This window comes from Pseudorca crassidens, chromosome 13 (genome assembly GCF_039906515.1).
Source record: "Pseudorca crassidens isolate mPseCra1 chromosome 13, mPseCra1.hap1, whole genome shotgun sequence".
In the NCBI taxonomy this organism is placed as follows: domain Eukaryota; kingdom Metazoa; phylum Chordata; class Mammalia; order Artiodactyla; family Delphinidae; genus Pseudorca; species Pseudorca crassidens.
The window spans coordinates 26228152-26255096 of NC_090308.1; the positions used below are offsets into that span (position 1 = coordinate 26228152).

At 41.1% G+C, this 26945-nt stretch overlaps 1 protein-coding gene across 7 annotated transcripts in view; it reads left to right on the top strand.

Moving 5' to 3' along the window:
• IL20RA (interleukin 20 receptor subunit alpha) overlaps nt 1-26606 on the top strand; it is a 55081-nt gene extending 28475 nt beyond the window's left edge. For 4 of the 7 annotated variants that reach the window (XM_067701957.1, XM_067701959.1, XM_067701961.1 and 1 more), the window contains exons 6-7: nt 2472-2611; nt 5508-6402. In XM_067701957.1, the coding sequence (XP_067558058.1) occupies nt 2472-2611; nt 5508-6299 (932 nt within the window). In that variant the 3' untranslated portion in view covers nt 6300-6402. Of the gene's footprint in view, nt 1-2471; nt 2612-5507; nt 6403-6445; nt 7485-25607 lie in introns of those variants that run through there. The other 3 variants (XR_010933666.1, XR_010933665.1, XM_067701958.1) reach the window with 3 other exon arrangements.
• The last annotated feature ends 339 nt before the right edge of the window (nt 26607-26945 follow it).

Here is a 26945-nt window from a genome sequence, read left to right on the forward strand (position 1 = left end):
TGTGAATACATATCAGAAGTGAAAAGCTTTATTTTTGAATCTCCATCATTATCATACCTTTCCCTTTAAAATGAAGGGTTCTCTACCATATGTCAAATATCAATAAAATTAAAATGCAAGGCAAGCAAAAGGCAAAGCAAAGCAGATTGAGGAAATCATTTTTGTATTTGGAAAAGTGCTCTGTTTACTAACAGCTTGATCAGTGGGCAAATGGTAGGAATGAATTCCCAGTGGAAATCATTTAAGCCATTGGCAGAGCTAAAGCAACTAAAGTACAGATTAAATGAAATACTTCCCAGTAAGCAGAAGGAGCTGACCTTCTCACTAGTCCTGGAACGGTAATAACAAGGTACCATTTCATGGTCTGACCTTTCTTGATATCCCAGCTGTTAGAGCACCCCAGATACCTTTCCAAGACACAATTATGAGGGTCTACTTTTTCAAAAACTCACTATTACCTCTTTGGGGACTATTCTTTGAAATATTTCTGCTCTCCACAATCCCCCAATTCCTAAAATACAGATACAGTTTATTAGTTGGTTGTTGCAAACATGTGCTGGTATATACTAAGTGCCTTCAGTCATTGTTGTCATGGCTCTGTTTGTCAGGATGAGTTTGGTCCAGAGGCCAGGGATTGTATTAAGAGGACTGGATTGATTGGGATTGACATATACACACTACTATATGTAAAAGAGATAACTAATAAGGACCTACTGTATAGCACAGGGAACTCTACTCAGTACTCTATAATGACCTATATGTGAAAAGAATCTAAAAAAGAGTGGATATATGTATAAGTATAACTGATCACTTTGGTGTACAGCTGAAACTAACACAACATTGTAAATCAACTATACTCCAATAAAAATTAAAAAAAAAAAAAGGACTGGACTGAGTTGTAGCCTGAAGTAGGGGCAGGTGATGCTCAGCCATCTGCAACATCTGCATTATTGGCATCTTTCTATGTGGAACCTGTTGACAGATGTGCTCTTCGGGATGGAAGAGCCTGCAGCTGGACCCCCATACCTGGGCTTTTCCCACTGGCTATTGTTGACCAGAAGTCCATGATACTTCTGTTTCCACTCTTTAACTAGACAGTTGACCAGACAGTAACTTAGCTGCTCTCTCCCAGGACTAGGCATCAAGAGTACCCAACGTCTGCAATGGGTTAGAATACTCCCACGACACGCCTGCTGATTGTATTAGTATGTAAGGAATGCCCTAGAACTTCTGTCATTTGTGCTAAATGCTGTAGTAGTCAGGGTTCTCCATAGAACACAATATACATAATCTTTATGTATAAATGTACCCACACACACACACACACACACATCAAGATGGAGATAGAGACTTATTTTAAGGACTTGGCTCACATGATTTTGGAGGTTGGTAAGTTAAAAGTCTGCAAGGCTGGAGACCTAAGGAAGAATTTATGGTGCAGTTCTTATCTGAAGGTGATCAGCTGGAAGAATCCACTCTTCTGGGACATGATCAGTCTTTTTTCTGTCAAAGCCTTCAACTGATTGGATGAGGCTCACCCTCGTTATAGAGGGCAATCTGCTTTACTCATGTCTACTAATGTAAATGCTAATCTCATCTAAAAAATGCTTTCACAGAAACATCTAGAATAATGTTGGACCAAATAACTGGGTACTGTGGCCTCGCCAGATGGACACATAAATTTAACCTTCACAATTTACAAGTATTCCACAGGAGCTTAACAAATATAAATTAGTCACAATGAGTCCTATCTATCAAGCATATAGTCTGATCCATGGTGATCCAGGGCTACTTTTCTTAAAACTACTCACCAGATCTTTTCATTTCTCTATGGACTTTTAAACTCATCATGAACCTACGGCACAGCAGGACCAGGGAGGGAGTTACTGCCATTCTCAGCACACACCAGCTCAGCTGCCTCTTCACACATCCCCAAGCTCCAGACCTACCAGAAAGCCTGGCCAGCTGTGTAAGGATGATTCTGTTTGTCACACAGAAGATGACGCCATACATTCGTGGCAAGGTCCTGAATATGTGGAAAAGATTGAGTCAAATGAGGGGCATGGAAACGTGGGGCAGCTTAATGGGATCTTCACAAGAAGGTTTTGTTGTTTGGTTTGAAGCGCTGTGAGTTACTTGAGTATCAGGCACACTTTTCTGCAAATAGAAGAACCGGCATGAATCGCATAGCCAGGTATAAAATGCTGGAATATCTGCTGACCTGGGTTGTTAAGGCATCCTTGCTGTAAAGGTTGGAGACAAGTCCAGATGATTCCTTAAGCCCATCTATTGTCAGAGAGAGTAAGAATTCTGAGATCCCTTCTAACATTTAGCTCAAGCTTCTCAATGTATAAATGAGAAAACTGAATTCCTTAAAGTAACTTATCTCTCCAAAGCTTCTTGACGTTACCAGTGTTTTCCCACCACACCAAATCACAGCTGTCTACCCCACCCTACTTTTCTTTTTACAGATCAAACATCAACACTGAAGGTTAAAGTCATCTTCTGCTATGTTTTGCCCATATCTGTTACTGTGTTTATTTTTTCTGTGATGTGCTACTCCATGTACAGATATACCTACGTCGGCAAAGAGAAACACCCAGCAAATCTGGTGAGTGCCTAGAGTGGTAGGAGGCTTTATAACACACCCAGGAAGATAGAAAAGGAGGTCCTAGAACAGATACCGTTCCTTTTATGGGCAGAGTGAGTTTCAAGTTAAAAGAGTTGTTGAATTAAAAACACTTTCTGTACTAGACTAACTCAGTACCATAACCAAAGAGAAAGATTCCTTACCTTTTGACAAAGATTTTATATTTATGGAACAGATCAGACTAGGTCTTGAGGTACACAGATAAATTGTCATGACCCATGCCCCTCCGAAGGCTTAAGTCTAGTTGGGGACTAGAAGTTTTAAAGGATATGTGAAGACTAAGATGCAAGTGGGTTCTAGGGACTCTTGCGGTACAGGAAGGGTGCTGGCACCCTACGTGGAGGATCAGAAGTTTCATGCCTGGGCTTGGTCGTGAAAGTTCAGTAAGAGGGCACCTACCTCAAGCGGAAGAAACAGCAGGGGCAAAGGTAGGAGGATGTTTGGGAAAACATATAATATTGCAAAACCATGAGGTTCCTGATGAGAAGCTATGAAAGAAGAGACTGGAGGGTGAGGGGGTAAGGCCAGATAATGGGAGAATTGGGGAGCTATTCTAAGGACCTTGGACTTCATTGTGTTTGCAAAACTCTGTAGGGTTTTGAGCTGGGATCATTATGGTCAAGATTGAGTTTTAGATACAACTGGATAGTGTTAAAGACAACTTTAGGGGGAGGAAGACTAGAAACAAACAAACAAACAAACAAACCCAGCTAGGAGACTGTGGGAGTTGTCCAGGAGAGAGAAGATGAGAGTCTAAAAGAGGAGAGGGGGATATAGGGCTGGAAACAGACACGGAATGGAAACATGTTTAGGGGGAAAGCGGCCAGGGCTTAATCATTCACAGCAAGGAGAAGCAAGAAAGTAAAAGAAGGAACAAACCTTATGCTTCTGGACCATGTACTGGAGGTTTCCCAAGGCTGAGCATATTTTAACAATCAAAAACTATTTCTTTGGGAATTATCAAAATACGTGTTCACGTGTACACGATACATACATGCATTCCTGTTAGTTCTGTTTTTAAATGTTTCTATTATTCTGCCTTCATTTAGGTTTCAGAGTTAGCTTTTCAATGACGTAGGGAGACCTTTCCTAGGAGGAAAAAGCACAGGAGAACTGACAGCCTGTGACTTTCTGAAACCCACGTTTTTGTAAAAGAACGATGCTGAAGTTCCTATTTTGTAGTTAAATGAAATCACATCATAGGGCGGATAATGAGGATTGTAACATAACTCATCACTGGCAATCTAAACAGGCACCTTCCATGTATTGCCAGCAAAACTTTAATCTTAAACAAGTTTTCCTGACATGATTTAGAGTTTCTCTCTCTGCTATAAATTGGCAGGTGAATTTCCATTTGGGGCCCTATTATAGCGTGATTAGTTTGGTTTATGGGGGAAGTAAGTAAAACCATCTCTATTCATGTGCTTGTTTCTCTTTTTACACCTAGTTTTCATGCCCTTCCACATTTCCTGTCCAGCGTATATGCAAAAAAGAGCTGGTAGCCCAGAGGATGGCTTATTGATAAACACATAGTACACTGTAATTAATAAAGCAATTTCAAAAACTCTCAGTCTTCACCACTCCTGACACAGCAGAAATTCTGATTTTACAGAATTAAAAAAAGGAGGCTCAAGAAATTAAATAAGCCCCCTGAATTCCCTCAGCCAGTTAGAGGAAGAGGCGGTCACACCCGATCCTTGGACTGGATCAGGACCGCCCAGGGAACCACTCTTCACTGCCATATGCATGTCGTGCATCTTGGGTCTCTTGCCTCAAGGTGAGGGAGTTTTCCCACGTATTCCAAACATAACTTTCACTTCCATGAGTTGGTAAGAATAGGCCTTTACAACTATCTGGGGACGGTATAAATTCTAACTAACAGCTGGTTTTATTTGTTTGTTTTTATAATATCTTTATTGGAGCTCAATTGCCCTACAATGGTGTGTCGGTTTCTGCTTTATAACAAAGCGAATCAGCTATACATATACATATATCCCCATATCCCCTCCCTCTTGCGTCTCCCACCCAGCCTCCCCATCCCACCCCTCTAGGTTGTCACAAAGCACCGAGCTGATCTCCCTGTGCTATGTGGCTGCTTCCCACTCGCTATCGATTTTACATTTGGTAGTGTATATATGTTCATGCCACTCTCTCACTGCGTCCCAGGTTACCCTTCCCCCTCCCCATGTCCTCAAGTCCATTCTCTACATCTGCGTCTTTATTCCTGTCCTGCCCCTAGGTTCTTCAGAAACATTTTTTTTTTAGATTCCATATATGTGTGTTAGCATACGGTATTTGTTTTTCTCTTTCTGACTTACTTCACTCTGTATGACAGACTCTAGGTCCATCCACCTCACTACAAATAACTCAGTTTCGTTTCTTTTTATGGCTGAGTGATATTCCATTGTATATATGTGCCACATCTTCTTTATCCATTCATCTGTCGACAGGCATTTAGGTTGCTTCCATGTCCTGGCTATTGTAAATAGAGCTGCAATGAACATTATGGTACATGACTCTTTTTGAATCATGGTTTTCTCTGGGTATATGCCCAGTATTGGGATTGCTGGGTCATATGGTAATTCTATTGTTAGTTTTTAAGGAACCTCCATACTGGTCTCCATAGTGGTTGTATCAATTTACATTCTCACCAACAGTGCATAGGGTTCCCTTTTCTCCACACCTTCTCCAGCATTTATTGTTTGTAGATTTTTTGTTGATGGCCATTCTGCCTGGTGTGAGGTGATACCTCATTGTAATTTTGATTTGCATTTCTCTAATGATTAGTGATCTAACAGCTGTTTTTAATGTCTCTCTAAAGTGAAAAGATGAAAACCATTCTCTTCTCTCTTTATAGATTTTGATTTATGGAAATGAATTTGACAAAAGAGTCTTTGTACCTGCTGAAAAAGTTGTGATTAACTTTATCACCCTCAATATTTTGGAGGATTCTAAAACTTCTCATAAGGATATAAGTGTAATGGAAAAAAGCAATGATGCATCAGACCTGAATGAGCCCAGCAAGGACCAGGAGCCCCATCAGGAGGAAGTGGAGGTGAAACACCTGGGATATGCTTCCCATGTGGTGGACATTGTGTATGACCCTGAGAAAAGCACCCAAGGGACTTCCTTAAGCCAGCAAGAGCCACCCAGCAGGACAATGCCCACAGATAAAACAGTCATCGAATATGAATGTGATGTAAGAACTAGCGACATTTCTGTGGGGCCTGGAGATCAGGAGTTCAATTTGCAGGAGGAAGTGTCCCTACAAGGAAAGTTATCTGAGCAACAGGCAACTTTAGCAGACTTGGGTCCACAAACACTACCATATTCATATACCCCTCAGCTCAGAGACTTGGACCACCTGCCGCAGGGGCATGTGGACACAGAGGAGGGGCCAGAGGCAGAACCGTCAACCACACTGGTCGATTGGGACCCTCGGACTGGCAGGCTGTGTATACCTTCATTATCCAGCTTTGAACATGACTCAGAGAGATGTAAGCATCCTGAGTCTGAGGGACTCGAGGAGGAGGGCCTCTTATCTAGACTCTACCAGGATCAGGCTCCAGACAAGACACTGGAGGAACATGAAGCCTATCTCATGCAGTTTATGGAGGAATGGGGATTATATGTACAAATGGAAGACTAACACTCAAACGTCCCTTTGCCAGACCTCTACTGTTACAAAACACGTGAGTGCAAACAGATAAGTGACCGAATAATAAAGTACTGGAGCCAGAAGTTTACTCGGATTTCTGTGTCAGTGAGAATTACTTATTCCTTCTATTTTCATAGTGCTTGTTTCATTCCGCCTCCTGTGGTGGCTGGGTTGTGCGTGTGGGTCTCCCGCACTGATGGTGGGCGCCCAGAGTGCAGTGGCTGACCCTCTTTGTACCCAGTAAGTATTCAAAAATGTTGGCCAACTTGAATGCAGAACTTATTCAGGTGGGTGTACTGTGGCCTCTTTATTTATGATTTTCTAACAAGCACTTGTACAATTATTTTCTGGGCCCTTACCAAGCGTATAGCACTGTAAAAAATACTTCATGAAGACCATTCATTGTATAAGTGCTACTTTTTTAGAATTTGGTTTATTGCCAGAATGATGAGATACTTAAAACATGCAAATACCACTAAGTGGGTGGGAAGTGGTCACATTTAAAGACCTAACCCACTGTTCAATCATAATAATCCATGTTCAGAGTGAATAAATCAGGCACAGATCTTGATGTCATATGCTTTGGGCTACTTTAAGTGGCCATATTAATACTTTAGGAGAAGTTCTCGAGTGTAAACATAAATTGTTGTTATTAGTTTATAGTCAGAAAATGTCTTCTCACCTTCCCTGGTAGCATAGTGGTTGGGAATCCGCCTGCCAATTCAGGGGACACAGGTTCGAGCCCTGGTCCGGGAAGATCCCACATGCCACGGAGCAACTAAGCCCCTGCACCACAACTACTGAGCCTGCGCTCTAGAGCCTGCGAGCCACAACTACTGAAGCTTGTGCGCCTAGAGCCTGTGCTCCGCAACAAGAGAAGCCACCACAATGAGAGGCCTGCGCACCACAACCAAGAGTAGCCCCTGCTCGCTGCAGCTAGAGAAAGCCCGCACGCAGCAACAAAGACCCAAGGCAGCCAAAAATAAATAAATAAATAAATAAATTTTAAAATGTGCTCTCAATAACTAGCAGAGGCTTTTTAGTAAGGAATTAACCTGAAAAAAAATGCCACATTTTATAATAGAACAGTGCATTTATTTCTGGAAATGTGTTTTTCAAAAGATATTTAGATAATCTATAAACTAGAACATGTTCAGTAGCTGAATCACTGTTACTATTATAATATTAAATATTCCGTTTGAATGAGCAGTGCCTTAGAGACTCCTTGGAATATGTGTGAATGAATATCCCACATCTACATCATCTTAAAATCAATGAATAAAGACATACAAAAGAAATAAGTTGAGTTTATATGTAAGGGAGAGTGTATTTGACATAATTTACTGTGGGAATGAAAGTATATCATAAAACAATATCACCCTAGTTAAATTCCAGTAACCATTCCCATCTCCTTCATCATTTGCTTAGAAAATTAAATTCGATAGTCACATTGTATTAAAATATAACAGAATCTGTTAAGTTGAGCCATATAAAATTGTTGATATTTGACTGTTCTTGACCTGCAGAGACAGCAATTTCGTATGATTTACCTTAGCATATGTTTGCTTTAATCATGAGCTCAGGATCCATTGATGGTCTTTCAGAAAAACAGGTATCATCTGTATTTTCTTATTTATATTCTTGGCACAGACAGACAACCCTGGTAAGAGAGATGGATTCTGAAGTCATGGTCTTTTCAGATTGTCCACAAATCCAAACAGCTTCTGATCTAGTGATTTAATTTAGAGCATAATTCTATTAACCAGAGTGTTCTGTTCTTCTCAATCTTTGTAAAAATAATTCTGCTAATTTTGAAGAACAAATTTATTATTAAATAAATATGTAAGAGAGAGTGTATTAAAATTTTGACATAATTTACTGTGGGAACGAACGTATATCATAAAACAATACTACCCTAGCTAATTTCCACTAACTATTCCCATCTCCTTCACCATTTGCTTCAAAACAGCCAGTTTTGAAGAACAAATTTATTATTACTATAAAGGAAATTCAGGAGTGGGAAAGAATGAGTTGCTATTAAGAGCAAAAAGAAAATAAAATGATTGATAATTGTTTGGCTTATTCATTTCATTCACAAAATACTTACTGAGCATCTACTATGTCCTACAATGTCCTCGTTGTAGGGAGGATAACAACAACCTTAGGGTTACTTTGAGGATGAAAAAGCGTTAGAACGTAGAAGGCATTTAGAACGTAGAAGGCATTTAGAACGGTGCCTGGCACATAGCGAGTGTTAGTTGTTTGTTATCGTTTGTGCTTAACACCAGGAAAAGAAGCCATTTAGACATAGGACTATTTTGATTCAAAGGCAGAGTTTGCCTCTCTTTGTTTCTCTTACCGAAAAGTACAAGAGTAATTTGCTTCCTACTTTATGCCTTCAGATTGAAATCCATCTGTGGTTTTGTAAAAGGGAATCTAATTCTGAGTTCCTTTCACATCTCTTATCATTCTAAGCATATCAGAAGTATTGAGCCTTTGTAAAATTTTGTTTCTTTAGTACTTTGCAACATACATAATGCACGCATATATATATATATATATATATATATATTCAAATGTGAGTGTACAGTAGGTATGTCTTGTGGGGGAAAGTGACACAGTCTTTGATGCAGTCTACCTTTATGAGCAACAATCATCGTGCTTCCTGTCACCTCTGTGGCCAGAGCCTCAGCAGCTCCGAGAAGTCATCCTCTGGGGCCTCATTAGATTCCATCCCTAGGCCTGAGGTCCCAGTGGAGCTGGGAAGTTGAGGTTTCAGAATCTTTGACCAGCACCTTCATCCTTTCACTAGCTGTTCATCAGTTTTAGGATTTTACATACCTCTTCCACATTAGGTGATTTTTCCACATGAAAATGTCTGCTAGTGGCTCTATGTCCATACCCCATAAATTCTAAACAACTGGGTGAATAAAAATACCCCCTGCTACAAAGTGAATGAAACCTAGTGCCACATCCTGCACATGGGAATGAAGTAGAAGAGGGACATTTGTCCCCTCAGCCTACAACATGGGGAAGATCGGGTGCCCCCAGGCTGAGTTCACCTCAAAGGAAATCAGTGCAGGGAAAAACTATTTGTACAGCCCGGAGTGCAAGTCAGTACAGCATGGTAAATCTAATGAGAACATCAAATAGAGGGCTACGCCAGTATGGATCAGTGCACCTGGGTCATAAATCAAATTCTTTCTGGCCCACACACTGCCATCCCACATCTTGAGATGAATTTTTGCTAAATTACCTTGGAAAGAACTTTTTCTATTTCCTTTGTGGTTCCCACATTATATCTTCCATAAATCTTCTATCCACGGTTTTTCAAAGACTTTGCTCAAGAACATGTGCCTATAATTTTTTAATAAATAATGCAATAAATTAGAAGTTTGGGATTAACAGATACACACTACTATATATAAAATAGATAATCAACAAGGGCCTACTATATAGCACAGGGAACTGTACTCAATATTCTATAATAACCTATATGGGGTAAAAATCTGAAAAAGAAATCATATGTATATGTATAACTGAATTACTTTGCTGTACACCTGAAGCTAACACAACATTCTAAATCAACTATACCCCAATATGAAATAAAAATTAAATTAACACATAAATAAATAAACATTTTTTAAATGTAAAAAAGAACAGTGTGACTACAGACAAATTACCAGCAAGATATATTACTGCTTAGTTTCAAGCAGCCTATTGGCTAGTTGCAGTTCAGCCAATAAACTTAGAATATTTTAAAATCTAATAAATAAATAGTGCAATGGTTGTGGGTATTTTAAGACTAGATTTTATTTTTTTCTGTAGAAGATAAATGTACACATAAAAAAATGTACACATACTCATTACAAACTAACTAGAGATAAAGGGGGGAAAATTAAAATTACCTGTAATACTCCCACCCAGATTTAACCACTGTACACATCTTAGGGTAGGGAAATGATTCTCAGCTGGGGGTGATTTTGTCCCCGATGGGACACCTGGCGATATCTGGAGACATTTTTGGTTGTCACAACTCTAGGGAGAGGGTGCTGCTGGCATCTAGTGGGGAGAGGCCAAGAATACTCTTCCACATCCTACGATGCCCAGGGTAGCCCCCCACAGCAAAGAGTTATCTGGCCAAAAATGTCAATAGTGCCCACATTGATAAACCCTGGTGTAGAATTTTCCAGACACTTTCAATACATTTATGTATCTATTTTTCCTCAAAAGGGATCCTACTGAACTTTTATAACTTGCTCTTTTCACTCACTCGAAAATATATAACTGTCTTAACTATACTTAGATTAACTTTATGAAGCACCAATCTTATTCAAACTAGAACAACTGAAATGACAGGTGATGAATTATTTCTTCTAAACTTAATGCTTTAAAACTTTTTTAGTCGAACAGCAACCAAAAGTTGGCATTATTAAGAGCAAAGTGATATGAATCCTTTAAAGAAAACTGAACCTCTCCAAAATGTTATTTCCTGGAACTCACTGCCTCTGCAGAGTGGCTGGATGACTCTTAGATGGTCGTGTATCTTCCCTTTGAGGGTGTGGGACTCCCCTGTGCTTAGTTTTGACCACCTTCCACCTTTCCTCTAAAGGTCTTCAGGATCTTCAGTGACAGATCCTTGAAGGCAATCTTGGCTTTCACTGTAAATCCTGGATAAACATTCATGTTTATCACTGAGTTTCCTCCAGATTCCTTTGCCTATGGCAGCCACAAGATTTCTTTTGTACTTTACTAGTTTTAGACTGCAACAAATCTTCCAGGTGGTTTTCATTTCTGAATGCCAGTAAAAACGGCAGGTTAAGGCTCTGAAAGCATTGCTTCATCCAAGGCTCCCTTCCGGGAGGGGTTACGTTGTGTTGGTGCCAGTTGAAGGAGTCTCCTTCTGTCCTCAGGCAAGGCTGCCTCTTCATGGGTTTCCCTAAAACCCTGTCTCTGGCACTTTGCTAAATCTGGAAACAGACGAGGTATTTTCTCCCTTACTTCCTCAACAGATTTCTTTTTGACATCTCAATCCGTTGTTCTCTAGATTAAGTGGTATTTGGTATTAAGTGGTATTAAGCCATATGGCCATCGTCTGGTGTTTGTGTTTTCACGCCCAGGCCACTGAGACAATGAACGCTGCTGGGGATAGCTACCATCTGCCATTTGCCTGTTCCTGGAACTGACTTTTGTGGGACGTATGAATTAGCCACTGCTTTTAGAGGTCTCATAGAGTTAAGATAGTTTACATATTCTTCCTTCTCCTCGAGTGCATTCTTCTCCAATCTGAAATGCAGACGCTTCAGAACATTTGATGTGAGAGGGGAAAAAAAATCAGTGGGAATTTTAATCCCAACCCCCCCCAAAAAGGAGGCATGGGATATTGGATCTTCATTAAATTTGTCAACTTTGTGCTTTTAAAAGAATTTCGCAGCATTTGACTAACAAAGGGATGTATGGACTGTCTACTGAAAAAAACTGCACAACCTAAAGGGTGAGAATTATATTTTATTCGGCAGACCTTCTGAGGACTGAAGCCCGGGAGGCAGCCTCTCACATAACTCTGATAGACTGTTCCGAAGAGGTAAGAGAAGAGCCAGGCTATATAAGAGTTTTTGCAAAAAAACATCAGTCATAGAATATTGAGCAGTCCCCTGTGCTATACAGTTAATTCTTTATTGGTTATCTAGTTTAAATATAGCAATGTGTACATGTCAATTCCAAACTCCCGATCTATCCCGATCTATTGAACACTGCTCAATGTTCTGTAATAACCTAAATGGGAAAAGAATTTGAAAAAGAATAGATACATGTATATGTGTAACTGAATCACTGTTGTACATCTGAAACTCACACAACATTGTTAATCAACAATGCTCCAATATAAAATAAAAATTAAAAAAAAACACCATCAATCAGAACATCAAAAGACTACTGCTAATTAAAGAAAACCAGACATATCAAGTTAATGAATTTAGTGCTTTTCCATGTCTGGGAAGATCCAAGAGTCTGGGCTCATTGAAATCATTCCTTTGATATGCGCCTTAACTGTCTATGGCCAGCGTCCTGCTTTTCTCCATCCTGAAACACCTCAGCGCGCACCATCAGGATATGGCAGGCGACACTTTTCATCCACATTACCTTAGGCAATTTAGTTAACCTCTTGGGACCAACTTCCCTCATCTATGAAATAAGGATAATAATTGTCCCTACCTCCTAGGGTTGTGGGAGGTTTAAAGGAATCAATATATTGAAAGTTCTTAGAAGAGTGCCTGACACAAAATGAGTGTATTTATCTATCAGCGGAAGAAAGCCATGGACAGGAAGGAACTACACGTCCACATGGCAACGTGAATCTCACAGGCGTGTTGAGCAAAAATAGTGATTTCTAGAGAATATACAGAGGATAAATCCATTTACATAACATCTCGAGAAATACAAAATTGAACACTAGTCATATATACATGGTAAAACTATAAAGAAAGGCAAGGAAATGATTAACACAAAGTTTAAGATCATGGATTCCCCCCGTGGACTGAAGGGGATGGGAGTGCACAGAGCTCACGGGAACTTCAGCGGAACTGGTAACAGTCTCCTTAAACATGGTAGAAGCAGTGTACTCCTTTGATTATTCTTCTTTAAACTGCACATATGTATTAATATATCCTCTAATGTGTGTATATTTAATTAAGGAAAACAATAATGGTACCCCAAAGCCCCTAAATTTTGTGTCATTCTCATAGGTTCCATAACCAGTGTCAGCTTTGTACCATTGGTAAAGCTATTTGGAATGATGATCGCTCTTAAACATTTTCCCTTGCAAGTCGGAAACAAGTATTTTATGACGATATTCTGTTTACCGATCTTCTTAGTTTCCCAAGATTTGATTATGCCTAAAATTCTGGACAGAAAAGAACTATTGACTAATTGATTCATTGGGTTTCCGTGGTGAAGGGCGTGCCTTGGCTCGGCTGAGAACTGCCATTATTCAAAGAGTGAATACCTGAGCCCTGGCAGGAAGTGAGGAGGACACGTGATTCACACAAACTTCTGAAATGCAAGCACCTTCTCCTACTCACAGGTAATAATGAGTTAAAAAGATCTCAGGCGGGCTTTCCCGGTGGCGCAGTGGTTGAGAGTCCGCCTGCCGATGCAGGGGATGTGGGTTCGTGCCCCGGTCCGGGAAGATCCCACATGCCGCGGAGCGGCTGGGCCCGTGAGCCATGGCCGCTGAGTCTGCGCGTCCGGAGCCTGTGCTCCGCAACGGGAGAGGCCACAGCAGTGAGAGGCCCGCGTACCGCAAAAAAAAAAAAGATCTCAGGCAGGCAGGCAGGCAGTCCCACTGACAAAAATTACATAGTGTAAATAAATCCCTTCCTTATGAAGCAGCTAACAGTTGATCTCTGCTGATTTTAGTATGCAGAGAAGAAGGATTACGACTTTCAAATGCCCTGCCTTTACACTCCAGCTAACTGTTCCTTTCTGTAATAAGCTTGCCTTGGTTACACATGCTTAGTGACCATTGGCAAATAGAATGTGTTTGCTTTTCCTAAGTCCCATATTTCCAGCCAGCTTGTTGCCAGCAGCTTCCAAAATGAAAAATTTGCAAAATTACAAATTTAAACACGTTCAAGTGGAAACGCCTTTAATCCAGGCATAATGATGAACTTTAAACATTTAACTTTCCCCCAAATGAAGTATAAACAGAAGTATAATTAAGGTGTGCTAATATTTCTTCTTAGACACCCACATGATCTTAACCCCAGTTTCAAAAATCTAGAGTGTATGTTCATTCTGAGCATCACCTTTTAACAAAGGCTTGAACAACCAAAAAGCGTCTCAAAGAGAGTCCAGGAGCCAGGACATAAGGGGAAGTGTGGAGGGAATCCAGGGTTTGGTGAAGTCCAAACAGCTGCCACATGCGAAGGACTTTTCTGTGAGTGAGGACATTGGCCACGTGTTTATTGCTCCAGAGAAAGAAATTAGGACACATATTTGGGAGTTGCTAGAAGGCAGAGTTCAGTCCCAAGGAAGGAAGGGCTTTCTATAATTAAGTGGCAGCTCTTAATTCATAACCATGTGAGGAACTGAGTTCCCTGTCATAGGAAAGGTTCAAGCATGGGCTGGTTTCTGCTGACGCTTTTGCAGAGAGGATTCCTCCATGGGGCTGGGGGTTGACATAGGTGGTCTTTAAGTTCTCTTCTGCCTCTAAATGTCTACTATGAAAAAACAATATTTGGGATCTTCTTTATTTCCCCCCATTTTCTCCTTTTTCTTCCAGGCAGTTCACTAGCTAGTCACTCATCCTATTTTTCGTAAATTGCCGTAGACCTGCTCTTTGTGGACAGCTAAGGTGAGCCAAGTAGTGCCTTTCCCTGAATGTGATGTACAAGAGCTTAGAAATTCTTACCTGGGGGACTTCCCTGTCAGTCCAGTGATTAGGACTTCGCACTTTCACTGCTGTGGGGCTGGGTTTGATCCTTGGTTGGGGAACTAGGATACTGCAGGCCGCACTGTGCGGCCAAAAAAATATTTTTTTAATAAAAATAACAAAATAAGGGGCTTCCCTGGTGGCGCAGTGGTTGAGAGTCCGCCTGCCGATGCAGGGGACACGGGTTCGTGCCCTGGTCCGGGAAGATCCCACATGCCATGGAGCGGCTGGGCCCGTGAGCCATGGCTGCTGGGCCTGCGCGTCTGGATCCTGTGCTCTGCAACGGGAGAGGCCACAACAGTGAGAGGCCCACGTACCGCAAAAAAAATAATAATAGATAAATAAATAAGGAGTGAAGTGTTATATTTTTAAAAAAAGAAAAAGAAAAATTCCCACCTGAAGCATTTGGCACTAGACAGACTCTTCTGAGCTCTCTCCCTTACAAAAAAACAGTGTGAGTCTAAAAACCAGTGTCTTTTTAAAAATTATTTCTCCTCGTCATTGCTATCCTGCCTAAGCAAGTCTCTTTTATCATTTTTTTTTCCTTAATGAAGGTTTTGGGTTGTCAGAAAAGGGAGCACTTCACACAAATAAGGCTCAGAACCCATCTTGTTTCCATAAATCTCTTTCTGACTCTGAGACCAGGACCAGACAGCTATGTATCAAAGAAGTACAAATAAATGACAGGTTAAGAGTGGTTTACAATTTAAAAACATTGCCTATATCACCCTTCAACCTGAATAAATATTATCTGTTCTCCTTCCAATTATACAGAAAAGCCCAAGGTAGTTAGCACTGAAGTAGAGGTTTCTTTGCTGGAAGCATCAGAGTAAGCTGGTAAATACAACTTAGCCAGTATCTCATTTCTTAGTGTACTCAAGGTCTCAGGTATGCCTAGGTCTAAATATCATATTATCGTTCTTTTCCAACAGCTAGAGAAAGTGAGAATCGAATGAACAGAGATGGGAGGGAAGGGGGTCTCTTCATAGCCCAGCACCTTGAACAGTGCGCAGCACTCAGCTCAAACTTGTGATGAACAAGCAAGTGCATGGGAAAGTGTGAGCAAAGACAGGGGCATTTAAGGGCACACTGTACTTAGTTGGGAAAGGAATGTGAATAACTCTAAAAATATTCTTACATGTAATATATTACCTAACTTCTAGAATGTAAACTCCATGAAGGCAGGGATTTTTTTTAAGGTTTCAAATTATATTTACCTGAATTGATCAATTTGGGTCAAGTCAATGAGAATACTGGAATATATCAACACGAACTCTTTTCAAGTACGGTGAGTTGTGTTCAGTGAGGCTACATCTCTGTTTAGATCCAAAGTTAAGATCTCTGATAGTGGATTGATCAAAGCTTTGATTTTAGTAGTTTCATGAGTAAAGATGTTTCATAGGGCCAAGTGGACCAAAATATTGAAGGCAGGGATTTTGACCTTTTTTTTCACTCTATGTTCCTAGCACCTAAATAAGTGTCTATTATATAGTAGTTTCTCAGTAAATATTTGCTGATGGAAAATATGAATAAATGAATCTTGAAAATTATGTGAATTAGTGCCCAGAAATATACCCACACAAATGTAGTTTACTGATCTTTGATCCAGCCACAAAGGCAATTCAATAATTGAATTGAGAAAGGATAATGTATTCAATAAATGGTGTTGGAACAATTAGACATCCACAGGCAAAAAAAATAACCTAGACAAAGACTTTGCACCTCTCACAAAAATTAACTCAAAATGGAGCACAGACCTAAATTTAAAATGCAAAACTATGAAACTTCCAGAAGAAAACATAGTAGAATAGGTGACCTTGGGTTTAACAATGAGTTTTTAATTACCAAACCAAAAATATATTCCAGAAAGGGGTTCTTGGCCGAGGGAAGGGCAAGTGCTAAGTCTCTGGGATGTACATGTACTTGCAGTTTGAAGGGAAGGTCAGAAGGAAGGCAGGTAGTACATAGTGAACCAGGAGGAACCTGGAAGAAGATGAGGGCAGGGGGCAGGTAAAAACCAGGAGGTTTTTTTTTTTTTTTTTTAAGTGTAGTTGATTTACAATGCTGTGTTAATTTCTGCTGACAGCAAAGTGATTCGGTAATACGTATATATATAGTCTTTTTCATATTTTCTCCATTTTAGTTTATTACGGGATACTGAATACAGTTCCCTGTACTCCACAGTAGGACCTTGTTGTTTATCCATTCTGTATATGAGTTTGCACCTGCTAATCCCAAACTCCCACCCCATCCCTCCCCCACACCCCGTTCCCCTTGGCAGCTACAAGTCTGTTCTCTACGTCTGTGAGTCTGTTTTCGTTTTGCAGACAAGTTCATTTGTGCCATATTTTAGATTCCACATGTAAGTGATATCATATGAAGACCATATGTGGCAGCTGTGAGACGTTTGGGTTACACTTTAATGACAATGAGAAGCCACCAGAAAGTTTTATGCAGGAGACTGACATGATGTGATGCAGTCGACAAACATCAGTTGACTGAATCTGGATGACTGTGTGCAGGTAGATAGTGGTCACCTTCACTTTAAAAAAGAGAGAAACGAAGACCCAACACAGCCAAAAATAAAAAGTAAAAAAAAAAAAAAAAAAAAAAATCCCAAAGTGAGATACAGCAACTAAAATGAAGACTCGAGATCAGAAAAACTAATATGAAGAATCAAGTAGAGGCAAAAGCTTCTGTGTTGGGAGAATCAAGTCCCACTGAAGGGGGAGGCCACTTGAGACCATGAACAAAGCTACTGTCAAAAAGAAACTGGGTTCAGGAAATTCATCTTGCAAAAATACTTGAGCAAATGCACAGGAATATAACTATGTTCATCACTGCATTGACCATAGCAAAGATTTTTAAATAATTTGAATCTCCAACAACAAAAGATGAATTTTGTTACATCCATACAAGGCAAAATTAGGCAACCATTAGAATCAAGGAACATGTTCATATTATATTAAGCAGGAAAATATTAAAAAGTGATGAAATGAATCACATTTTTACAAATACACATTTTTATAAATACTTTTTATAAATATGCATATAAGAGTGCATTGTTTTTCTTTCTGCTTACATGTTTTCTCATTTTCATCGTGGTCATGCATCACTTGTGACATTTAGAAAAGTGTGGAAATTCTATTAGGAGCACATTCATGCTATTACCCGCACCACCCTCAAGGACAGAGAGGCGTCTAGCTATCGCATTTTTTTTTTTTTTTTTTTTTTGCGGTACGCAGGCCTCTCACTGTTGTGGCCTCTCCCGTCGCGGAGCACAGGCTCCGGACGCGCAGGCTCAGTGGCCATGGCCCACGGGCCCAGCCGCTCCGCGGCATGTGGGATCTTCCCGGACCGGGGCACGAACCCGTGTTCCCTGCATCGGCAAGCGGACTCTCAATCACTGCGCCACCAGGGAAGCCCTAGCTATCGCATTTTTAAAGACCAAAGACTCACAGAAAAAGTAATTAGGATGGAACAGTGAGAATTAAATGAACTACATCCTTCCAACAATGTTATAAGTACAGGCACAGTGTATAAACTCAGACAGGAACATTCAAAAATGTATTTGAAATTAGGAAGTAAAACCTGATGGGCACGCTGACGGTGAATCGTCCCCTGAGACGTCTATCAGGCTGGAAATTAGCAAACAGCGCAGTCTACCACCCGAAGAATATGATAGCTCTTCAACGCAGTCCCAGAAAAAGGAGCTCATACAACCTTGGGAACCTTTAATTTTAACTATTTAAAAGAACCAAAGTAAACTTTGTAGTTGTAAGTGGGATGAATTAGCTGAATATTTCAATACTGCTAGATATAAACAGATGCTCTCTTAGGAAGCCATGTTTGGTTTGTTTAGAATCTGAAATGCAAATATATTTGTAGGAGCAAGGCCCTAACCCTCAATAAGTCTGCCTTTTAAACAGCGTTCAAGGCTAGGTGGTAGGTATGATAGAAAAGAATTATTAAAGACCCTACGTATCTGATAAGGCAGTTAGTGAACATAAATATCTCTGAGTCATAGCTGTATTTCCAGGGAAAGTACAGAAATCAGCGCCTAAGGATTACATTTGGAGACCCCCAGCAAAATTTCAGACAAGCCCAGAATTCATCTACGAATGCATAAACTCGGCCTGTCTCTGACAGAGAAGGTTCCCGCCTCTGGTTCCTACATATGCCCTCAACTGCGGAGCCGCCCAAGCCGTCTTCACATCCCTGAGCATCTGCTGACTTGAGTTCCACGCTGCTGCCGGGGTCAGGACTCTGAGAAAGCCGGAGTGGGAAGCAGTTGCGAGCAGGTGCAGCCCCTGCCGCCTTTCCTTCCGCGGAGCGTTCCTGAGGCTCAGCTTCCAGGGAGGTGGCTGGCTCAGCGCGGGAAGGCAGAGCGCACCGACCGTCTTCCGTGAAGTGCAGCAGGCAAAGCCACTGACCTTTACATCCCAGACTGACTCCTTCGGGTCCAACGGTCGTTTCAGAAGAGAGTCGGCTTCATCACCCTCCCCTAAGGACGAGGAGCCGTTCGTGACAGGAGAGCCCATTCTCAGCGCGCCCCCTCCACTTACATTCAGAAACGGTACAGGGTTAGTCCCTGCGCCCCGCGCTGCCTGCCCGTACCCTACCGCCCCCAGGCGCCTCCTTTGCCTGCCTGTCTACAGGCCCCACCTGCTCCCAGGTGAACGTTGAGCTGACCAAGCCCTCCCGCAATCCCACAGCCCCTGGTCGCGGACAGCAAGTCCAGGGAGAGGTGATGAGCCTCTCTCTGCCCCCAGGAGCTAGGCTGTGTGCCCTTTCCTTGGCGGCCCCCTTCCCAGCTAAATGCTTCCAGAATGATTTCCCCACCCAGAGGTGGCTGACGTGGGAACGGTTCACCTCTACCTGGCAACTAGCCAGCCACACTTACTGAACAACTTTCAGGTTTACAGAAAATCCCAGCTGCTTGCGGGGGACGGGGAGGGAGGGTTTCAAAAGAAATAAAAGCATGGCTCCTCCAACCGAGAGACATAAAGAATAAGACATAAAGACCAAGAAGACCCACTGCCCAGTGTCGTTTGAATTCACACACCCATATCCTTGCAGTGTAGTGTTTATCCAACTAGAGATTTTGTAGTGACAAAGTCTGCTATTCGATCTCACAAATTTAGCAATCTGATAGAGGAAGCTGTATTTCATGGGCAAGGATGAACGTCCTCAGGAGTGCTTTTGGAAGCTGGTTCTCCTTACGCAATGTGATTCTTATTTTCTCTTGTTTCTGTTCCTGCTTCAAAGCCAACTGAGATTTTATAACTCATTTTTTCACACGTATCAATCATGACTCATAGCTATCTGATAAAGGATAAAATGCTTCTGTTTCTCAGGCTTAACTTCCAAAATTAAACATTCAAATAAAAGAAAAATTACATTGCTCCAGTAGATGTCAGTGATTAAAATCACGAAAACAGTTCTTTTCAGAGAAGCTCCATAATGCATCTAGACTGTGTTTTCCCTTCATCCAACCCTGACCTAATTCTGAGCTTTTCTTTGAAGTGCATCTTGACTTAATTAATTGTTTACAAGTTGCCACTTGGAGATAAGCTTCTTTTCTGAATAGATTCCCATGAGGACTTGGTCAGGAAGGCTGAATGAGGCCTCCTTGCCTTTAGGGAATGACAGGCTCCTACTGCACACGTATCCCTGGACCTGTGAGCACGCAGAGTGCCTATGAGTACACAGGGCCACTCCCGCTGCCCTGAGGTGGCACTGCCAGTGTCCCTCCAGATCCTACAGCATCAGAGAGCGAATTGGTGTCTGCTACTTTTGTAAAAGCCACTGGAAATCTAAGGAGATGGAAAGGCTACTTGCCAGGGTCTTCAGAAGATCTGATCCAATATGACAACACAGACTTTTCAGTTGCCTTAAGAAAAATTCTGTTTGAAAGACTATGTCTGGAGCCAATAGCTATCTGCTCAAGCACGAAAGACATTTACAAATTTCCTCCGTTTTATCTTACTCCCTAAAGGGAGATGACTAGAAAAGGTCAGAGTGATTCTAATTGGTTTCTATAAGCCAAATAAATAAATTATTATTAAGCACCCACCAGATTTGGGCACTGGGGACACCAGGATAAATCATGTATGTCCTGCCCTCAAGGAACTTACAAGGACTTCTCTGTATACCGTTCATTTACAATGAAGTGTTTTATTCCCCAATACAGAAAATCACTACTAAATGGATTTCATACTTCCCTGACCTTATGTCATGATTCCCAAGTCTTCATTTAAAATGTCAGCTGTAATAAGGTGATGCCCTTATTGGAGAGATTGGAGCCTCTCACTGTTTCTTCATGCCAGCCAGAAATCTCAGAGCCAGCCTTGCCTTTTCCTTCTCCCTCACCTCTCCCAACTAATCAGTCATCCTGAAGTGGAAATTCTACCTCCTTGATCTTTCATATCTCACACATTTCTTCATTTCCACCGTCTTAATTAGGGCTTCTTCGCGTCTCACCTGGAACACTTTAAATGTATTCTGGCTCATGGCCCTGGGCTCAGTCTTATCCAGCACTTAACCATTCGCCCTACTATATCATAATGGCATTTTTGTTTGTCAATCTTTATGCTGGATTATAAGCCCTTGTGGGTAGGCACTGAGTTTCCTGGACACCAAGCACAGTGATGGGCTAATAGGAGGCACTCGGCTCATGTTTATTAAATGTATGTGAGAATGCAAAATGGGTGCATGTGTGCATTAAATGTCTCCAAACTACTGTGGTTTTACAGTTCCTCCTTTCAGTTTCCTCTCCAATGTCAATAATCACTTTATACGTTTTAGCAGCATTTCTGCTTTCCATTCACTTATTTCCACTATCCTAATAAATTTTTGGTTTTAATCTGCTGTGGGCTGGCAAACCAGAAAATCAAAATTATTTAGAGAGAGTATGAAGTAAGGGTGAGCGGGCTTTGACTGGGTCCCGCATCTACAATTAACGCAAATGAGCTTCAGTGCACTGATTCTGTGAGAGATGTCTCAGTACCTCAGGGAACTTTGTTCCATTGCTGGGTTCCAGATTGCAGGAGTTGTCAGTAAGCCTGAATTCTAGGTAACTAAGGTGTGACTATATTAAACTTTTTGGTAATTGGTGATTATTTTATTGAAGCAGAGTGGATTTATAATGCTGTGTTAGTTTTTGGTGTATAGCAAAGTGATTCAGTTATATATATATATATATATATATATATATTCTTTTTCATATTCTTTTCCATTATGGTTTATTATAGGATATTGAATATAGTTCCCTGTGCTGTACAGTAGGGCCTTGTTGTTTATCTATTTTACATACAGTAATTTGTATCTGCTAATTCCAAATTCCTAGTCTATCCCTCCCGCATCTCTTTTCCCCTTTGGTAACCATAATTTTGTTTTCTTTGTCTGTGAGCCTGTTTCTGTTTTGTAAATAAGTTCATTTGTGTCATATTTTAGATTCCACATATAAGTGATAGCATATGGTAGTTGTCAGTAATCAATGATTTTAATTTGTACTTTTAATTCAACAGGACTCTTCCAAGTTTGCTTCTGGAAATGTATAGCAAGACTCCTGATTTTAGTACATTTTAAAAATTATAGGTATGAATCTAACCCAAAAATGTTATTAAAATTTATCTCATTGGAAAATATGCTGCTCTTTTTGTTTATATCTTTGCTGTTTAACTTGTTCAAATACAGTTTAATGTTAAGTGAGACAGTATGTCAGAAATCCATGTTGGAATGAATTGAGGATCCTCAGCTAAAAATTCACGGACATTGCATTATTCTGTTGAAAATTTCCACCTAATCCTATTCTTAATGGGTTCTTTGTAGATGGAGAACTGAGCAACACAGCCCTGAAATACTTGTTAGCACAGAGCAGTGGTTTCTGCTTTTCCTTTTTAAACTGAGGTTGGTTACATTTAGGAGTGAAGATAGCGCACACCCTTAGAAAAGAAGTTGAGCTTGGAATTGAAGCCAGTTATCCTCCCCATGTGCATTTTATTGTTTCTTTTTAATTATTTATTTACTTATTTATTTTGCCTGCACCAGGTCTTAGTTGTGGCATGTATGCGGGATCTAGTTCCCCGACCAGGGATTGAACCCGGGCCCCCTGCATTGGGAGCACAGAGTCTTACCCACTGGACTACCAAGGAAGTCCCCACGTATGCATTTTAATTGCCTCACTTAAGAGCACAAGCCCAGTCCTCAGCCTTTGGAATCGCCTTCCATCTCAGCTCCTGCAGCTGGAGGCCTGGACATCCAGGAACACATGTGTGGCCAAGCCAGTTAGATTCTTTCTCTTGGAAATATAGAGTCAGGGCTCTGAGATGAAACTAATGGGTTGATGTTGAGCACTTGACCTAAAAGGTCATGTAGAGTCGGGATGGAAGTGGCCTGTTGGGTTATATGCAACCATGAAAAGCTGATTAGAGAGAAAGGAAGCAGAGAGAAGAGACCCTAGGAGAGACGCAGAGTGTGACCTCAATTCAGAGAATGACCAGCTATATAATTGGCAGGGTTCAGCACATAATGGAAATGTGGACCCCCTTATTCAAAAGCAAGGGGGAAAATGCCACTAAAGGTACTAAAATATAAAGATTTTTCCTTTAAAATTATTCATAAAATGTACAGGGGTATATTAGTCAGCTAAGGCTGCCTTAACAGGGTACCACATACTGGGTGGCTTACAGAACAGAAATTTACTTTCTCACAGTTCTGGAGACTAGAAGTCCAAGATTAAGGTGCTGCTAGGCTTTCTGCTAAGAACTTTCTTCCCGGCTTGCAAATGGCTGCCTTCTTGGTGTATCTCATACAACCCTTACTCTGTGCACGCAGAAAGAGAGACATGTCGAGCGTCTCTTCCTCTTCTTATAAGGACACTTGTCCTATGAGATTAGAGCCCAAGCCTTATGGCCTTATTTAACTTTAATTACTTCTTTAATGGACTTGTCTCCAACTACAGTCACATAGAAGGTTATTAGGATTTCAACATATGAACTGGGGACAGGGGACAGAATTCAGTCCATAACAAGGGAATAATCGTGACACATAGGAATCATTTACGAATTGAACTTACAAAATGAACAAAATAATATTCTTTTGTGTCACGATCTCATATAACACAATAAATAATAGTTTATTAGTGTGGTGGCTTGATTGATCATTAGGCTTTTCTGGCTCACTACTGCAAACATAATTATTAGGCCATCAAAATTTATACTTTTAGCAACTTCATTTTCAATTGATATTGAAAGCAATGTGAGGTGCTCTTGGAAAAGTCAAGATTGAATTTTTTTTTTTTTTTTTTTTGCGGTACGCGGGCCTCTCACTGTTGCGGCCTCTCCCGTTGCGGAGCACAGGCTCCGGACGCGCAGGCTCAGCTGCCATGGCTCATGGGCCCAGCCGCTCCGTGGCATGTGAGATCTTCCCGGACGGGGGCATGAACCCGCGTCCCCCGCATCAGCAGGCGGACTCCCAACCACTGCGCCATCAGGGAAGCCCATGTCTATCTTCTGATAACTCCAGTTACTGGAGCCGTTAAGAGTATTTTATAGGCTGTGAAAACTTTGGGGAAATTTTCTGATTATTTATTTTGAAATACAAATATCAGTACATCTAGAGCTGATGATTCTTGCAGAACAGTTTTTCTTAAAAAATGTGATCCTTCATACAAATCCCTTTCATGTAAGTCTGGATTTAATTTTAAATGCAAATTTGAACAATGGCATGTTAACATTTCCTCTTATATTTCCTGTAACTTGTGGGGGTTATACAGAAATCTGACTTCATGATTTATATACAATTCAAACATCTGTTTATGTATTCTATCACTGTATCTTCCATTACAAGAGAAAACTAATTTTAAAATGATTTCCTTCATTAATAATTGGTTCACCTGATGCTTCATATGACAATAGTGTTCTTTTCCATCAGATGTGATGATCTTTAAGTTTAATTTCTATTTCTAGGCTTGTGGATATGTATTTGGCAACGTTGCAACAGTTTTCAAAACCAGAGATTTTAAATTATGAAGAATTCTAGCAACTCACTGATAGGCTTTATTACAATGCCCACGTGTCTTTTTTTATTTAGTAATAATTTGCTGACAAAGTTTTACCAGCTGAGCTCCAGCAGTTCCTGGCCAAAGATTTAAGATTTGTGTCAGTGCCCCAGAGATAGGCTCCACGACCAGATCAGCAGACAGGCACCCACCATGGATCCTAGCATCGTCTTCAAACGCGGACCCTCCTCTCTCCAGAGCTATGGCTACTGCTGCCACTATTGCTGCTTCTGCTGCTGCTGTCGCCATCATCACCACCAATCCGGACCCAGGTCCCAGCCTTGGCGTGTGCAGCCAGGCTAACTGCTTAGCACGAACATCGGCCACTGCTCACAGTGCCACAGGACTAAGCCAGCGTGCATGAGGGCGTGTGTGTGTGTGTGTGTGTGTGTGTGTGTGTGTGCTGTGACTTCACATATCTCCTCTTTGCACAGGCATGTTCCATTATCTATTCAGACTTAACTTACAAAACACAACCTCCTCATTGGCCAGTTCTGGCACCATCCCTCGGGAATCCAAGCTGTGCTTGTGTCTTGTCCTTGGATGCTCATAAGATGGCCCACTGTATTTTTGCAAAAAATCCCCTATTGGATGCCCAGTCATTGTCCTTTCTCTCTTCTTTACTAAAAGAAAAGTTAGTCTTTTCAGGGGAGCCATATGCCACTTCCCAGAATTCCTTACATCTAAAGGTAATTATGCAACTCAGAGCCAATAAAAAATAATCAGAAGGCTGTTCTAGATTTCTGGTGTTTGGTTTCCCGATACACATATGGCCTTCTTTCTGTTCCTCTTCTTCTTCCTACAGGAATGCACACATGAGGCTGGAGGTAGAAGAGCCGTCTTGCAAGCATGAAGCAAAAAGCAAGAAGGTTGAGCTGGAACACTGTTCACTGATACCATCAGGAAGCAGCTACACCAATCCCAGACTGCCAACTTCTGAACTTCTTATTTTATTAGAAACATAAATTCTTTTGGTTGGGTGCTGAATCCAGTTCTTATTATATGCAGCCAAATGAAATCTTAACTGAGATACCCCTTTGCTTACGTTACCTTGGGTGGGTTTTTGTTTCTTGCAACTTGCTGTCTTTGCACCATCCGTACCCTATGGATCCTTTTCCTGCACAAGGGCCTTCCCTCAAGGTGCTTTCACTCCTACCAACCAGTACCTGCAGCTCTTTGTTAGAGGACTACTCTCAGGCTGCCCAGCCTGTTGGTCTTAAGAGCTATAACTACCCGGGAATTTACATCCCCTGGGAGCTATTTGTAACCCTTGCCTTACTCTGGATGGTTTTACTTACTGCAGGATTGAGTAAGAGTTACGCCCTGTGAGATATTGATCTGACACTCTTGCACAATCCCACTCCCCTACCAGTTTCTCCTAGGGACATTTCCTAATAAACTACTTTCCCATGAATCCTTATCTCAGGGTCCACTTATGGGAAACTCAACCTAAGATGCAATCCAAAGATCCCTGAATAGAATACATATTCTCAAGTGCTAGGGACTGAACGTTTGTGTCCTCTCAAAACTCTTTTGTCGAAACACTTTGTCCCCAGTTTGATGGTATTTGGTGGTGGTAAATAGGAAATTAGGCCTTAAGGGTGGAGTCCCCATGATTATAAGTGCCCTTATAAAAAGAGGAAGAGACATGAGATCTCTCTCCCTCTTTTTTTTTGTGCACATGCCAAGGAAAGGTCATGTGAGGACATAACCACATGGACCCTCACTAAGGGCATCGTGGCACCCTGATCTTGGACTTCTAGCCTCCAGAAACATGAGAAATAAACATTTATTGTTTAAGTCATCTAGTCTATTGGAATCTGCTATAGCAAACTGACTAAGATACTAAGGGACTTAAAAGTAATTTAAAAGCCAATCAGTTTTGATGTTTGTTGTACATTCAAGTCTTTAACAGAAATAAAGGTATCCTTCTTTGCATCGAGCATAAGCTCCATCCCTCTTCATATATCCCGTCTGACAGCAGCCCAGGAATTGTTGTCACCCTCAGCCTCCTCATTATCTCCCAACACTGTGCTTTCTTAATCCTAAAGTCCTAATTATCTCGCTGCTCTTTTTTGGCCATTGAAGGCGGGCATTTCAGACTTCTGTTTTGTGTGCAAAAGAAAATTGAATGGCTTTATTC